Below are 17,543 nucleotides of genomic sequence, written 5' to 3' on the forward strand. Positions count from 1 at the left end.
TCCTGAGGAGCAGCGCAAGTTCTCTTTCACGCTTTTAAAAACACAAATAAATATACTTCGATAAATCAAGCACGTCCCATTTTGCAAATGTCACGTTACATGATTTTACTGATTTGCACTGGAAATTGGGCTTGTATGGAGGAACGAAAGCGCCGCGCTGCAAAAGGAGGCGGAATGGGGCACAATAATAATTTTATCTCGATTATTGGATTTTCATAATCATTGGAGGCCAAATCGAAATCGAATAATTTTTTCGATTAATTGCACAGCCCTATTACTTCGTTGTTTCATCTCCGTTTACAAACCAAAATTTTACAATTACAGTCAGTTTGCAACCTGTGCCTTTGCGCCACCTGGCGGTAGTTTCGCGAATAACTTAAACACGCGACACACTCGCAATTAACACCCATTCCCTTCGTCCACCTAACACACATCGTAAGACACCAAATTCTAAATACAACCTACCTAACATAAACTTCCTGTTTCATTGCATTAATAGCATGCTTTAACACTTAGCTAAGTGTTGCTAGCATGTTTTTTTTCACGTTTCTAGCATGTTGCCAGCCAATGTAACACTTGCTGACGCTTTTTAATATGTTGTTAGGAGTCCATAACAGTGTTAACCATGACACTTCCTGTTGCCAGGAGGTGGCGCTATGACTGAATTTGGTCATGGGTATTTGTTCAGGACAGAACACCTATCAAACATGTGAAGTTTGGGGCTGATTGGACATTGCTTGCCTGAGTTACAGCAACTTCCGGTTTCATGGCCAAACATCAAATTTGTCAGGCCGCCAGGGACACACCCTTTGATGAAAACTCAAGATCTTCGCAATTTAATGTCACAAAGGCCTTATGATAACCCTCACCAAATTCGAAGATGATCCGATTAAAACTGTAGGAGGAGTTCGAATAAGAGGCTTGGAAATGACAAAAACTGCACAAAATTGTACAGGAAATTCAAAATAATGTACTTCTTGTTGGGTTTTGGATTTTGTAGCAAAATACTTTTTCGTAGGTAAGCCGGGCATACACTGTGTTATTTTCGTCTGATTCTGTCTCGTGCAACTCTTTTTTTGAGGCGGGCCGAATTTCAACTTTGTCGCGCGTCGTTTGTCGTGCAGTGTACATGGGGAAACAAGAAGCGATAAGCCTCTCCCTACAGGCAATCGGACAGTCAGATGAATTTCTGACATTCATTCGTTCATTATTCATTAAGCTTCAAAATGTGAAAGTAAAAACTGACCGAGGTGTCGGCATCTGACGCTTAATGGTACATATTCTCAGAGGAGACGAGAGACATATTTGGTATTGTCTGTAGCATTTGGGCCAATCAGACACACAACTATTTGTTATATTTAACAAATAATATCCCCCTCATCGAACCAAAAGGTCTATGGACCCTTCCCCCGAAATGAAACTAACACCTCGAAAAAGGCAGAACAGGCCTCTGGTTCCATAGCAACCAAAGGCACACTATCTGACAACACTAGTTTATAGCTCAAAGAAATGTGGCAAAGAAACTCTTAACTCAAGTCTCTCAAAAACACACATAATACCCATAAGAAGGGACTCTTTCCTAATAAGTTCATAAGAAAACCTCTCTTTGAATGAACACACATATCCTTCAGGTCATTGTGTATATTATTGCTGTTCTTGTATATTGTCTGATGAATTTGACAATTTGAGTTTTACGTATGCTTATGATAGAACCACTCATTCATGTAATCTCACCTATATGTAATCTTACCATGTTTAGTATCTATGAATTCGTCTTCTGATGATCTAAACGATATATCTCAACTGTATATCAACTTCTGATCCAGTTACATATGCAAATTACCATGCTTTCACACAAAGGGTCGTAAAACTCTTCATTTTTCCAACCTCCCGCTTGGAATTTCAGCCTTTCACATTGGACAAGCCTATCCTGAGAGCCGTGAATCGTCTCAGACTTTAAAAGGCTCACAGTTCCGCTCCGCCCCGGTCCTTCTTCTACTAGTCCCTCTTTTCACGTTCTGTTCTTCTTCTGCTAAGTCTTCTGTCTTCCAGATGAGGATGTGAGCTTGAGAGCTTCTAAGGACACCCTAAGCATGTGCCAGGGCCTCGTGCCTTGACTTTCCATTCACCAAAGAGCCTAGGATCTCAGCTGATGTCTCTCTTAGCTCTTTTTCACTTTCCACTGGGAAGAAACTCCCAACCACCATCGAGTCAGAAGATTTTTGGAATTCATCACTCTTCAAACCCAGAAGAACGTGATCGCAACTCCTACACCACCGAACCTCCAAACCATCAAAACTTTCATCCGAGACTGCAACCTGACACTCATTCCAGGCTAAGGCAATGCAAGTATCATACATTTAACTAAACAAAACAGAGGTTTAGTATTAGCTATAGACCCCGTTATAAATGGCCCTGATGGTTTTACTCAGGTGGTAAACTTACTCTATTCATAGCTTCATTCTCTGGTTTTCCTGATGGTATCATCAATCAAATCTCATTTGCCTTTTACCCTGTATGAGTGATTGTATGTTTGTTTGTTAGACTAGTTTGTGTTAGTGTTTAGTTAATAAAACTCTTGTGCACAGATTACATGAATTTCTGATTCTGCCTTGCAAATTAATGTCCCTTATAATTTTGATCCTCGCTACATGCTCTGATGCATTAATACTGTATGAAAGTATTTTCTGTGGCCACGAAAATATCCTTTCTTAGAGTTGATATGAAATTACGCTTAATGTTCGCTGCACGAACAGATTAGTTGATGGCAGTTTAATTCTGCTACAGTTACTACTGGCAGCTCATATAAATAATTGTAATTAATCATAATTAATTGTAATTATTTATATACATTTCCCTTTTGAGCTTAATTTACTACAGAAATGGTGGAGAACAGTGGCAATCGTTTAAACATTATAAGGCAGTGATATTAAAACTGGGCGACGAAGAAATCTCGCTGCAGTATATTTACTTTTAATAGTGATTTGAGTGATGTTCCTCATCTCCCTAAATTAATGCCTTCATTTAACCATCGTGTATCATTGTAGTCATTGAAGTGATGCAATTGAATAGCGAAGTAATGGTGTAATTCTAGCCTAGCTAACTAGTAATTTGCCATTGTCTGTGAAGTGGATGTGCTGTTCTGATTTGTGAATGATGTTGTATGTGACAAGTCATAACTGACTGTTATACACCTCATGAGTTTCCCATGCATGTTTACAGCAGCGAATGTTCTGCTCCACTTGCATATGTTGTAAGCTTGCATCTGTCTCTTAGCAATGTCTGACCCCGCGAGGTGCAAGCAGGCTCTTCCAGTTCGATCTGATGACAGCACACACACCACAGGCCTTTGTGTAAACAAAGAACTGTGTGTAGCCAATGCTAACTCTTTAGCAGCCATACAGGCTAAGCTAAGCCCTTTAACTGCTAGCTGTTAGCATCCGACTTACTAACACTGTGTGAGTGTAAAATTTGAACCACTACTCCTCTCTCTCTCTATCTTGGTTTCACTTCCTGTTTGTGCTATCACCTTCTGTTTAGATTCAGGTTGGCCCCTCCTCACATACGTTGGTTCTATTTGTGTTATTTTTATTTTGACTTTATTCTACCTCTCTATGATTTCATTTCATTCATCTACTTTTTCACTTGAAATGTACAGATTCAGCTAAGTTGATTTTAATTAAATCTGAGATTTAATTAAATCTATTTGTTTATTTTTATTATTCCTTTTAGTTTCCTGAAGCTATTAGGATATTTTCATTTTACCTTTACCTTATTTTAGTTATTTGACCATCACCATCTTCCCTCTCGGTATAGGTTAGAGCAGTTCCAGCAACTGTTGACTCCTTAATGAGCTCTACAGGTTTTAGTAGAATAATTCCTGTCTCTTCTATTGCCTTCCTTATACCAGGCCCATGAGCAGACTAGAAACACTTCCTATTGTTTCTGTTTATGACCTTGAGGTGTTTGATGAGTCCCTGCTAGCGCAGCTAACAGTCTCCCTAGGTTTTATGACCATGCTACATTCATTTGATCAAGTGATAACTGCTTAGTCATATCTCCTAGCTTAAACTAAATAAGGCAAGTCCTTCCTTTTCCCTCTGTCTCTTTCTGATTTTATTTCAGTTTTGTTTTATTTGATACCTTCAAAGTGACCAAACCTGTGAAGCATCAGTGCTTTAAGTAATAGTTTGACCACATGTATAGCCCGGTCATTAGATGACCCCTGCTTACAGCCCCATCAGCAAAGTTACTCAAACTCTCTCTGTGTTCACAAACACAAAAAACATAGCACCCTACCTCACTAGCTGCCCCCGACCAGCTATTCACACTTTACACGAGATGTTCCGGGGCAACGCAGCACATGTCCATCAGCAGATGTCGCTGATTTACTGTCATAAATGTCTTTTTATTGTTGTTAACATAACTGTTGCAAATAAACATACATTTTATATTTTAAAAAGTTTAAAAAAATATGCTATATAGTATATAAAAAATAATACATATAAAACTTTTTAAAATATAAAACATATATTGTTTTTATGTTGGTGTCCATCAGCGAACCTGCTGACGGACACATGCTTCGTTGTCACGGCAACATCCCAGCTGAAGATAATGAGGAAATTATGTCACTCCTTTTGCCAAGTGCATTCCTAACGACTACATAATGGCACACACGTGCCCTGCTCACTCCAACGTCCCCACTCCAAGGGGATAAGGATGATCACTTCCATTTGGAATTTGCCCGGGAACCATTCGGTACCGATACTAGTACCGGCACACCCCTAGTTCGTACTTGCGTGTGCCTTCTGCCTCTCTCTCTGGTGTTCCCACAAGTGTGCCAGTATGTCGCAGACATTCCACAGACATCCAGCCCTGCAAGCTCAACAGGACCACCTGGAAACCCAGCAGAGAACTGTGATGCTAACAGCTGCTTGAAACCGAGAGCAGCTTGGAAAAGCCACCAGACAGGACTTGGAAAGAGAACTGTTTCACACAGTCACTGTTAAAAACAGGGTATTTGGAACTTAATGAGAGAGACGCCAGATCGAAGGCCTTAGAAGGCCATCTGCATGCAGCTAGAGCTGAAGTCCAAACTCTGACTCAGCAATTCTGCAACATTAACGAGGAGCTTGACATGGTTCAGAGAGAACTGAAACCGTCCTATAGACTGCACATGGACTGAAATAAAAGGAACCCTGCTGCATGTCACACAGCCAGCAGTTCAAATCCCCTCACCCCTGTACACAGATACAAAGTGGGGAGCAAAATCCTTCTGTTTGACATTTCACAAGTTAGCTTCCAGAAAACCTCTGCAGCTGCAGAAGGAAAGGGATTTATTCAGGCAAACCCTGAAACAGCACATGGAATAACACTCAAAGACCTCAACCGAATGGCCAGAAACATCCCTGCATTCACACAACAACTTGCAGGAGAACATGATGTCCAAGCTCACTTAAGAGAGATTGACTTTTACCTGCAGTCTTGGACAAGTGTGAAACACTAAGATAGACTCTATCTGCTCTGGATCACCTCTAGCCCGGAAGTGCGGCGCTTCCTGGCTCGACAGCCAGGACCCAATCGGACTACAAGCAGCTTAAACAAGCCATCATAAAGGAATTCTCAGACCCAGAGTCTGAACACGGACTGATCGCTGCCCTAGCCATCGAACAGGGCCGTCATGAAACTCTCCATGATTACTACCACAGAATTCGACAAGCTTACTTCGGAGCTCGCAGTGAACCGGGGATGGAGGAAGACACTAGCTTTAAGAGCCTTTTCCTCCAAAACCTCCACCCCATTGTGAGTCACCATATAGGCATTATGGCCTGCCCCACAATGCCTATTGAACAACTGCGTGACCTGACACAGAAGGCCTTTAACAAGCACAAGGCCTCCACTAAAGGTGTTGGTAAGACCCCACTGATCCTGAACTACACATCCCAGAATCCAAAGCAGGCACCAGAAGGCACCCAGCACTGCCACAATGCAAGGCCTTTCTGCAGAAAGCAACTAGCCACCGGAGGACAGAGCCGTCACCATGGCAGCAGACCGAAGTCCCAGACCAACCACTGGGAGAAGCCATGGAAAAGGGCATCTTCATCCTGCAAACACCACGGTATGTCCAACAGCAGTCCACCACAACATCCTCCTCCACACCCTTCACACAGGTGCCGAACAGAGGCTACACAAGGACAGCTGGACATGCCTACTTCTGAGTTACAGGAGCTGTTGACACTAGCAAAAGAGCTCCTTGAACAAAACTCAACTGAGGAGTACTTGGACTTCTGACTCCTTGCCTGACGCAACACAGCATCAGACCTCTCCAAGGGAGAAGCATCCTTTAAAACCGGTCTACACCCCAGAAGCAGCCAGACAATGTTGGATGGAGCAATAGTCCCATATGCCCAACACCGAAACCTCTACCAACACATCTCAGGCAAGCTCAAGTCGGTGCCGCCACAAGAGCAAAGCAACACCACAAACATCAGATTTCTAGTGACGTTCGAGCAAAACAGAGGGCTAACAACCACCTGCTGCCCTCCTGCCATCATCACTATGTCAGTCTGAAACTCTCTTCACACATCAAAATCTCCATAACAATTCCCTGCGACCCCTGGAACCAACTGCACTCTCACCAATTAGAGTCCAACCCAGCTGTTCCAAAACTGACAACATCAACAACTATCTAACCTGGACCAACTCACTTCAGGACGACAGGTGACACTGCCTCGACACCTGCTGCACAAGCTCAAGGACCCGCACCTTGCTACAGCCTACATCACCACAGCACACTGCCTGACCGCACCACAACCACTCCGAGGCACCAACACCCCATCACTGTCTCCCAGCCGTGAGTGGCAGGTGTATCTGATTGTTCTGCATCTTTAACGTCGCTCGCTGTTGTCTATTGGATGGACAACAACGTTCGAAAGGGGGGAATTATGTAGCATTTGGACCAATCAGACACACAACTATTTGTTATATTTAACAAGTAATATCTAACGCCCCCTCATCTAACCAAAAGGTCTATGGACCCTTCCCCCGAAATTCAACTAACACCTTGAAAAAGGCAGAACAGGCCTCTGGTTCCATAGCAACCAAAGGCACACTATCTGACAACACTAGTTTATGGCTCAAAGGAATGTGGCAAAGCAACTCTTAACTCAAGTCTCTCAAAAACAGACACATAATGCCCATAAAAAGGGACTCTTCTCTAATAAGTTCATAGGAAAACCTCTCTTTAAATGAACACACATATCCTTCAGGTCATTGTGTATATTATTGCTGTTCTTGTATACTGTCTGATGAATTTGACTGTTTTATGCATGCTTATGATAGAACCACTCATTCATGTAATCTTACCTATATGTAATCTTACCATGTTTAGTATCTATGAATTCGTCTTCTGATCTAAACGAGAGTGTATATTATATGCTGATACCTATGCAACATATTAGTGTTCTAAGAATCTTTACTAGTTTGTATATCAACTTCTGATCCAGTTACATATGCAAATTACCATGCTTTCACACAAAGGGTCGTAAAACTGTTAATTAACCCCCAATCTCGTCCCATTCTAATTAAATCAAAGAATAAAACACAAAAATAAACAAAACAGAGGTTTAGTATAAGCTATAGACCCTGTTATAAATGGCACTGATGGTTTTACTCAGGTGGTAAACTGACTCTTTTCATAGCTTCATTCTCTGGTTTTCCTGATGGTATCATCAATCAAATCTCATTTGCCTTTTCCCCTGTATGAGTGATTGTATGTTTGTTTGTTTATTTGTTAGACTAGTTTGTGTTAAGTGTTTAGTTAATAAAACTCTTGTGCACAGAATACATGAATTTCTGATTCTGCCTTGCAAATTAATATCCCTTATAATTTTGATCCTCGCTACATGCTCTGATGCATTAATACTGTATGAAAGTATTTTTCTGTTGTCACGAAAATATCCTTTTACACGTATAGTGTGAGCACATAAATTCTGTTCGACAATCGGACTGTACAGTGTGAGCACGTAAATCATGAGCTTTGATTTTACATTGCATGGGATCTGTTCGTACAGTGTGAGTTGGTACCTTGATGAAATCGCAGTGTATACCCAGCCTTACACGTGTGTACCGATTTTCGTACATGTACATAGAACGTAACTTGAGGCTCACTCCGTTGAAATTTTACAGTTGGCACTATTGAGGCATTTTGCCACACCCAATCCTGAAACCCATTTCAGATTAGGGCTGCATGATTAATCGAACGCAATTAATCTCGATTGTCATGCACATTTTGTCAGTAAAGCCGGTTCTGTGATTAGTAGTAAATCTCCATCACCTGCTTTCAGGTGGAGCAGCATTTACTACAAAAAGCTGTAGTTCTCTGACAAGCTATGCAAAATCCCATTCATAATCACAGACAATATAATCGTAGGATTATGAAATCGACAAAATCATTCGCGATAATGACATCTGTTTGCATATCTTCTCAGTAAACTAAGGCTCTGTGTAGTAATGCTGCTACATTTGAGAGCACGTGAAAATACCACATTTAATAACATGTTTTTAAAAAAGCAAGCGAAGCAAAAATCAACTAAAATTTCAAACATTTTATATGTCAGTGTTTACAGGGTTACACTGTGATACTATCAGCTCCAGGAGGCCACATGACTCATAACGTACCCGCAGAATAATCACTAATTAACCAAAGCTAGTCAATATTGTGTATGTAAATAATATAGGAGTAACAACGATCGTGCTCCCACTGGCACATGCTACTGTACTTAACTGTAGTGCCACTTCAAAAAATAAGACCACGTTTTCATGAATCTTGAATTTTAAACAGTTTACTCAACTAAGTAAGATTACATACTGTATGAAAATGAGGCTTATGTATGAAAGTCTAGTATGAAAATGAATTACCCAGAGTAAGTTCATTCTTATGCCAAATTAACTTCTTATTGTGCTGCTAGCTCATGCTAGGATTCATATTTCACTGACAGGTTCTTAAGACTCAACCAAGGGGAACTAAACCGTGCTTGTTTAGTAAATTATTATTATTATTATTTTAATTAACAAGACATAACGGAAAATATGAGACATTAAAAGCTAAACATTAGCACATTAGCTTCAGTGAACCTAAAATGTACCGTAATAGCTACTGTCAATAAGTTTAATAACACCTGAAATAGTTGAACTCCTTATTATTAGTGCTAGCTTTCATGAGCATCCAGGTAAATAAGTATTAATTGTCAAAACATTTGTGAATGACTCACTATGGTGACACTGGCTTTGCGCAAGTCTCTATTCTCCTCCTGCAGAGCTTTACACTTCAGTTTAAACGTCTCGAGCTCGATCTTCAGCACTTTATTCTCTTGCTGTAAAGAAGCCAGGCGGTTCGTCAACTCCTCTAGACGAAACGAAGAGATAAGGATGGAGGAGGACGAGGATGAGGAGCACTGAGGGGTGGCTCCGTCTGTGTCGCTCTCACTTGCACTATCCGCCATCATTGAGCATCAGTGTGAGTCAATGAGAGAATGGGGAATGAAATACTGCTGTAGGATGGGAGTCGCTCGCTACAGCGACCTCTAGTGATTCGATTCATTTGAGCGAATCGGTTCCTTCAAACGGTTCGCTCTGAAAGTGGGCGGGGCTTAGAGCTGTTTAAAGTCCTTACTGTTTGTTTAGAATTCAAGGTATCATTATAAAGGTGTAAATTATTGCTTAGACATTTGCTTAAACGGCAATCATGTGGTAGCTGTTAATTTAATCATCTCAGCGCTGGTATGGTTGAACCTGCCGAAGAAAGCTGGACACCAGGGTCTGTTTTCGGTATGTTTGACATTTATAAAATTCATAAAAATAAGTTACGTGAACTCAGCTGAAAGCAGCTATGTTAACCACATGTTCAGCTAGGTAACATGGGTTGGTTCATCATGTTCCAAACCTATAAGACTTGTTTATCTTTGGAGAACAAGTTAAGATGTTTTTAATATTCTCTCATCATTTTTGTGCTTACATTTAAAGCCCATGCAACCAAAAATGTCCAAGCCTCAAAAAGTTAATAAATTCCAAGTATTCCGTCCAAGTGAACAAAGCAGCTTGTTTGAAGTGACATGTTTTGTTTTGTATGAACCTTTATATTATGAGCTTATATGATGAACTTCATAAGATGAATTTCATTTAGAATTTAATTAAGATAGCCTATAAGAGCTCATAAGTATGAAAAAAAAAAAAAAAAAAAAAAAAAAAAAAAAAAAAAACACACACACAATCTTCATTTTTAGTCTAACTACCTTCAGGACTGCCTTTCTCTATATACTGGAGAGGTTCATTAATAATTTGTGAATTTCACCTTTAAAAAAAAAAAAAAACAATTTATCTGTTTTACAAAAATAAAACGAAGACTACTTTTAAGAACATTAATTTTAAGACAATTAGAAAGTGACAGTTTATGGCATTGTAATTACATTACCTACTGTAAAAAAAAAAAAAAAAAAAAAAAAAAAAAACTCAGGTAAAATTAATTGTGAGGAAAATGTGCTTAATTGAAATGAAAATAATGTCACAATCCAACAAATAAATATTGAACAATAGTCTTAAATTCCTACTCATTTCTTATGAATATGTCCTGGACATGAATTTTTATCATGAGATTCCCCTTTAAACGTTCCAATGAACAAGAAAGAAAACACAGCGAGGGTTTGAACACAATTTATTGTAAGCTTAAATAATTAATTTGATCATCCAGTGTATGTTTTTTTTTTTTTTTTTTTCTCCATACATATGTTTGTTACCAGATCTATCATCCATGAATGCTTGGGTGATTTCTCAATGCACCAAAATCAAAGTAAAATTTCCCCCAAAACCACAGCAGCTTTAAAAAATAGTGATACACTGCTAGAATGATTACAAATGACAGGCTGACAGTAAGACTTCTACATCTTAGAGCCAATACACATGAGAACAGTTAAAAGTTCATCTCGCCAGTTGACGTGACGCGTACTGGTGAACGTTCGGATTGCAGCTGTATCTGTAACTGCATAGGGAACGTGCCGCTGTGATGTGATGGGACACAGTGTATTTTAGTGAAGCTGAACAATGGTGTTGTGATACTGTCATCTTTCTAAAAAAATAAAAAAAATGTGAGCATTAGCAAGGCTGTGAGTGTATACATACAGAACATCATTCCCCCTTCGCTTCTGTGTTATGCTGTTTAAAAAAATCAAAATAAAGTGAATCACATGCATGAAAATATTAGTACTCTGAAGAAGTCTTTAAACAGAACTACAGCGGATCCAATGTTCATACCTCTGAAAACCGCAGTAGGTTTGAAAGAAACATCAGTTGTTAAAATCAAGCTGGCTTTTTTTTTTTTTTCATTTACAAACATTTTTCTTGCTAATAATTATACAAGTGCATGTGAAGTTACACCGAAGCGTTCCCTTAAAATTGGAATCAGAATTGGTAGTTCATTCCTACACACTTGCCAGTGCATTAACAATATTGTGAGCCACTTTCAAATGTATACAGTGTAATTTATGTACATCACAAGCTCCAACAGCATTATACACCCCGACATCATGGGTCCGAGAGGAATAAAATGTAAGGCGAGTGTAGAAGGTGATTTGAACGAGTCCCTCCTTTTCTGTCAATCTGCAGTATGTTTCATGGTCTCTTTGGTCACGGAAGTGCTTGGGCACTGCCATGGAGCATCTCGTATCAGACGCCCCCAGTCGAACGAAACGTGGCACCAACAAAGTCCTTTTGACCGTTAGCCATTCCGTGTTATTGACAGAAACAAGTTTTTTTTGTTTTTTTTTTCATGCTCATGCGAAATCAAAAGCCGTCTGGCTGAAAACCGTTTGTTTTTATGAAAGCTGCAGACACACAATCCTCATCCCCTGACCTCCTGCACGTTTCCAGTGATCCTCCTCATAGGAAAATGATTTTGAAACACTTTCAGATCTGAAACACAGTGAGATACAGAAATATACCAACTTCATTTATTCATTTAAGAACGCAGCATAGCTTTTTAATTGATAAACAGTGGAGTCTAAAAATGCGAGAGTGCATTGAAAATCTGGTATTCAAAATGAAATTTAAAATTGGAAATAAGCAGAAAGCTTCAGGATTTCTAAAGCAAAGAATATTATGATATTAAATATCTACATAATATTCATGATTCTGTGTAGTTCTAGGCCACTAATTAAATCTAAACAACAACAACAACTAAAGTAAAACGAGTTGTGAAAGTCATTCCATGTTGACTTTAGATGTCCAGCCATTGTGTAGGTTTACAATGCAACACCCAAATGACCCTTCAAACACCTCGTCCTGGTCTGGACACAAAGGCATGAGCAAAAGAACAATTACTTGGGCTAATTTGCTGCGTCTGCATGCCATCAGTGGGCTGCGTTTCAACTGTACTGGAAAAAGCGCTGTTAGAAAGCACATTTCTCTGGTGACTATTGTGTTGATGACTGTACACAAAAATGAATCTGCTTTTTACCCCCTGATTTACACGGAACCTAGTTTTATGCCTATGGACTTACCAAAAAGAGCACAACTGTTACGATTGAACCACTTTCTCCCTTTGTCGTCCTTCCTTTTTTATGCCCTTCCCTCCTTCTCCAGCCTGAAACAACAAAAGCTTGTAGTTAGAGATGACTCTAAATGATCCGTCATACAGCACAACATCAATAGGGATATTACTCCCAATGCCCATCCATGGTAACACACAACAAATGCTATAAAAGAAAAAAAAATGATTAGTGAGAAGCCAATGTTCACTCTCATTTTTTTTTTTCAAACCTATTTTTATAGACTCTTCAAGCAGAAACACCACCTGTGCAGTCAGTGTCAATAAAGAAATAAAAATTCTGCTATTAATGATGCATGCTGTACATAAAACAGTCTTTGTAAACATGTTTTGACTTGTAATTTTTTGCCCAGCCTTACTTATTTACGGAGCCTCGCACATGGCATGCAGGAAAAAATAGTAGGCTAAATCGTGCGCACGATTTACTATTCCGTTCCCTCGATTTATAAATTATGTGCACAATTTACTAATTAGTTCCCTTGATTTGCCAAGTCGTGCACACGATTTATAAATTAAGTGAACAAATTAATAAATTGTATGCACAATTTAGCAAATTGAGGGAACGAAATAGTAACTCATGCACACGATTTATTTATTTTTTTCTTGCATGTTATGTGCGGAGCTCTGTACTTATTTAAGCCAGAATATACAGATGATGAACTAAGAGAGATGGAAGTTCTATGTCAGAACGTCAACTCCTGCATCAGCAGCTCCACATCGTGGTACTTTCGTTAACGCGTGTTGAAGACTGACATGGAACAGAAGAAATTGTTGAATAAAGTAATAAATAAAGTTGAATAAAAGTATTCTCATAGCTTTATAACATTACAGTTGAACCACTGATGTCACATGGACTATTTTAATTATGTCCTTGAAACCTTTCTGGGCCTTAAAAGTGTCAGTCGCATTGCCTCTCTATGCAGGGTCAGAAAGCTCAAAAATATCTTAATTTGTGTTCCAAAGATGAACGAAAGTCTTAATGGGTTTGCAACGACATGAGGTTGAGTAATTAATGACAGAATTGTCATTTTTGGGTGCGCTATCCCTTTAATTAGGTTCGTCTGTTATCTCATGAAAATAAATACACAAAAATAACAGTATAGCATGAGAGTAAAGCAATGTAAAAAATATACCTAGATAACATTAGGCTATCCACAGTATCTAGTGTAGTTATATACAGGTCAAGCATTACTGTTCTTTTTTGTTTGTTTGTTTGCATTTGTGAGGTATCTCAAGATTTGTTACCTTTTCAAGATAACTTGTATTATTCTGAGATCATGAGAAAAGTAAGTTATGCTCATGGGAAAACAAAACATTCTAAAGTAATTTTTCAGTTTCATTTGTTGTAGAATGCAGCCTGAATTAAATCAGCATAGGTTCAGTTCCATACGGAAAATCAATGGACATGCGGATGGACTCCAGTTGTAACAGTTTGGCGCATTCAAGCTTTTTCACCTCGCATATTTTTTTTTTTTGTCTGCTTTGTGTTCTAAATGTTTTTTGAGTCTCTGTTGGAGCAACATTAAAAGTATGCAGTCACACAGCTAAAGGGAACACATATAAGTCCACAGACGTTTCCATTAATAAAGCCACTTCAAATCAAAATCAGAAAACTTGGGTTAGATTTCAGATACAGCTGGCTGTTCTGAAATTTTCTGCACACTGCAGGCCTGCACTTGCATTAGCATCAGCACCGCACACGAATCCAACCTCAGTGTGCTCTCTGTGGGGCCCGGGGCCCCCCTGTTCCTCCTGCTCAGCCCTATTGGCCTGCTGAGAACGCTTCCCACGCTTTCTCCTGCCTTTCTCCTCCACACCAGCTGTGCGACGCACCACTTTGCGGATGACCTGAGAGAAGTGGGTAAAGTCATGTCTCTTGGTAATGATTTAAACCCACACGGGGGCAGAAGGGAAAGGAAAAGATGTGGTAAAATGAGGAGACTGTGAAGCTGCTAGGGATGGGCATGGACATTACTTTTCTGGTGACCATGTTTCCATCTTCATCTGTGAACTGCTCCTCTGTCACAGTCTCAACAGGGATGTTTCTGGCCTGATCACCCTACAGAGGTGGGATGCACGATGAAACCTCAGATCTTTTACTTTGTTTTAAAGTTTAGATCGATCTCACACACATACACACACACACACACGGCCTGTGTGTAACATGTAATTCCATTTAATTTGACCAAAAAAGAAAAATCTGATGTTTTTTGGTTTGAGACAAGACAAAGTTTCAAGCCAAACATGCCACTGACAACAGTCGAATGTATTTAGTCATTAAAAAAAACATACATATATTAGTAGTGATGCTAACCTTAACAAGCATCTTTAATTAATCAAAGATAGGGGAAGGAGAAACAAATAGCGGAGAATAAAATTAAAACATAAAAAAAAGAAAAATAGATCACGCTAGAAAAATACACTCCAAAAATCACAGCAACGACTTCATGAAAAGTGGCAGTGTGCTAATCACTTCATTCCCTCTTAGCACAGAGACTAAAAGCACACGCAAAGTCTGTAGCACACAAACTGGCCTAAATCTACAAGAGTACCACTCATAGTACCTTCAGAATCACTCTCCGCCGATACACTCTGGTGGTGACAGTTTCTTCCTCATCAGAGCTGGATTCATTATCTCTACAAGCTTCCTGCTAGAGTCAGGTCAGCACATTACAGCAGTGCATGAGCCATCAAATTTCAACTAATGTTCTTTAAATCACAAATCTTCACTGTGCTCAAGAATTAATGGTGACCCAGCATTGATAATAATTATTTATTTCAATGGAAAACGTAATCACGTTTACATTCACAGTTGTACTCGAACTAAAGTTAGATAGCTTTAAGAAAAACATTACTTTCTTTATCTGGCGAGGTATACGTGATGCATTTGAAGAATAATCAAGTTCTTTGAGGATTAAATACAATACGTCACGTCTTTTAAAATTTGATTTGCTTATTGTTCACCTTTGTTGTAGCTGGAGACTTGAGAGACTGGAGAAGACATGATGACATTTGCAGTAAATTACTATAGCGTGAAAGTTTGAGTACAATGGAACTTTTACAAAAGAAGATCCCAAAAGAAATGGCGGTGTCCCTGGGCATTGAACTTGGAACAAGGGAGAACTTAGAGAGAACCTGAGCCATGTGAGTACATACTTGGTTAAAAACTTGGTTTATCTATCTTAGGAAATCTACAGCGCATTGTTGTTCGTTTTTTTAAGGTCTCTCAAAGAAAATTTTACCTGGACTTTAGGCTTGGAAATGTCCTCCCCCCTGTTGTTTGGTCCTCTATCCTCTAGAGCCTCACTGCTTACTCCTTCTTGTCCAGAGTCTTTCCTAGCTTTGCCCTTTGGTTTGCTGGAAGACTCACTGGCGTCTGATGACAGGCGAGCTTTGGCTTGGAGCTCTGGATGTTCCCCATTTTGCCTCTCAGTTTGTACTCCAGGTGTTGATGACACTAGTTCTTGGCTGTGGAGGCATCGAAGTTTGAAATACATTACTTGATTGATACCTAACCTGCTGAGCTTGTGGAATAAGAATACAGTTTGTTGGTAGAGGTCACTGTTCTTACCTGGACTCTCTTTGCCCTTGTGTTACAGTATTCAGTCCTTGGCTCAAAGTTGCCGTCTTCCCGTTTGTACCGGACGTCTCACTCTGCAGACCTGAAACTAAAGACATGTCTTTTTCTGCCAGCTGCACTTGAGAGAGGATCGCTTGCAGCCTCTCCTCAGTCATCTCCTCATCCTCTGAGCCTTCCTCCAAATTAATGTTCTCCAAGAGAGACTTTATCTTCTCTTGGGTCATATCTTCATCTTCTTCGTCAAACCCAGACTTGCCACTTTCTCCAGGAGCTTCGCTGGCTGAGACACAAATGGGAAGCTTAGGTTGGACTTCCTTCTGCTCTTTTACTGGACTGTTTGGGAAGACATCTGATTTTTTTGAGGCACCCTCACTGTCATGTTGTTCCGAGGGGGATGCTGATTCTTTGTTGACACCAAAATCATCTTCAGCTGACCCATCCTCTTGGCTAACAGACTCTCGGCCTCCAATTGAGGTGTCCTCCGCCATGACAGTTGGTGGCTTGGTATCTGCAGACACTGGGCCACTAGTATTTGGCAAGGACAGTTCACTGGGTCTAACAGGGGCACTGGAGGGGAACTTTAGCCTAATGTCCTCGCTAAAGAAATCATCTTCACACAGAGGGGTAGGGGGCTCATAGGTCACCTCTGAGGGACTCTTGAGCTCCAGCTCAATGTTGTGGTAACCTGAGTGATACAACACAGTGAGATGGAGGCAAACACTACTTGTGCTCAATGCCACAGCAACAGATGTTATGACAGAGGCCTTTGAAAATGTCATGGAGGTTCATGTTGATGTTAAAGTGGCATTCTGAATTTAATAAGTCCTAACTTAATGGCTTTAAAGAATTATTCTGGGTTATTTGCAGAAGTTAGAGAAGTCCCACCTTAAAAATTAAATAACTTCGCAACTTAAATAACAAACAATTTCACAGAATTTAAATGCTTTAGCAAAAATACAAGCTTTATATTTCAGTTTCATAACCTTCTGGCACACTTGCCCCATCATCTTGCCTCTTAGACTCCCATTTTAAGTGGATTACTTAGGTTTGTTTTGAGAAAAGTCATTTTCTGCGGTAGTCAAAAGGATACCACAACAGATGATCAATAGCAGGTAAGTTAACCCAGAATACTCCATTACAAATATACCATTAAGGTAAGCAACATATAGTATAATTAGTATAGTTATAGTATCTGAAAGTGTAGTTCACCATGTAATTTTCAAAGGCAGATAATTACAACACTAAATGTAAAGTTCAGGAACAGTGGGGTCTTGGCGTAAATGGAGGAAGATGGGTGGTGATGATGATGATGGTGAGGAAAAGGACTGTTTTGTCAACACTTTAAGGTAAGGAGATACAAATGAT

The 17,543-nt window shown here is 39.7% G+C and overlaps 2 protein-coding genes across 49 annotated transcripts in view; both read right to left on the reverse strand.

Moving 5' to 3' along the window:
* LOC109049103 (coiled-coil domain-containing protein 6) overlaps window positions 1-10,091 on the reverse strand; it is a 47,844-nt gene extending 37,753 nt beyond the window's left edge. The window contains exon 1 of the mRNA XM_042735027.1: window positions 9,273-10,091. Coding sequence (XP_042590961.1) covers window positions 9,273-9,506 — 234 coding nt within the window. The 5' untranslated portion in view covers window positions 9,507-10,091. The remainder of the gene's footprint in view (window positions 1-9,272) is intronic.
* A 603-nt stretch (window positions 10,092-10,694) lies between these two features.
* LOC109100368 (ankyrin-3-like) overlaps window positions 10,695-17,543 on the reverse strand; it is a 161,914-nt gene continuing 155,065 nt past the window's right edge. For 42 of the 48 annotated variants that reach the window (XM_042735050.1, XM_042735052.1, XM_042735032.1 and 39 more), the window contains 7 exons: window positions 16,170-16,863; window positions 15,841-16,066; window positions 15,163-15,249; window positions 14,574-14,657; window positions 14,309-14,446; window positions 12,552-12,634; window positions 10,695-11,964 (listed from right to left, as the gene is read on the reverse strand). In XM_042735050.1, coding sequence (XP_042590984.1) covers window positions 12,569-12,634; window positions 14,309-14,446; window positions 14,574-14,657; window positions 15,163-15,249; window positions 15,841-16,066; window positions 16,170-16,863 — 1,295 coding nt within the window. In that variant the 3' untranslated portion in view covers window positions 10,695-11,964; window positions 12,552-12,568. The remainder of the gene's footprint in view (window positions 11,965-12,551; window positions 12,635-14,308; window positions 14,447-14,573; window positions 14,658-15,162; window positions 15,250-15,840; window positions 16,067-16,169; window positions 16,864-17,543) is intronic. The other 6 variants (XM_042735063.1, XM_042735062.1, XM_042735065.1 and 3 more) reach the window with 4 other exon arrangements.

The sequence above is a fragment of the Cyprinus carpio genome, chromosome B12 (assembly GCF_018340385.1).
Source record: "Cyprinus carpio isolate SPL01 chromosome B12, ASM1834038v1, whole genome shotgun sequence".
In the NCBI taxonomy this organism is placed as follows: Eukaryota; Metazoa; Chordata; class Actinopteri; order Cypriniformes; family Cyprinidae; genus Cyprinus; species Cyprinus carpio.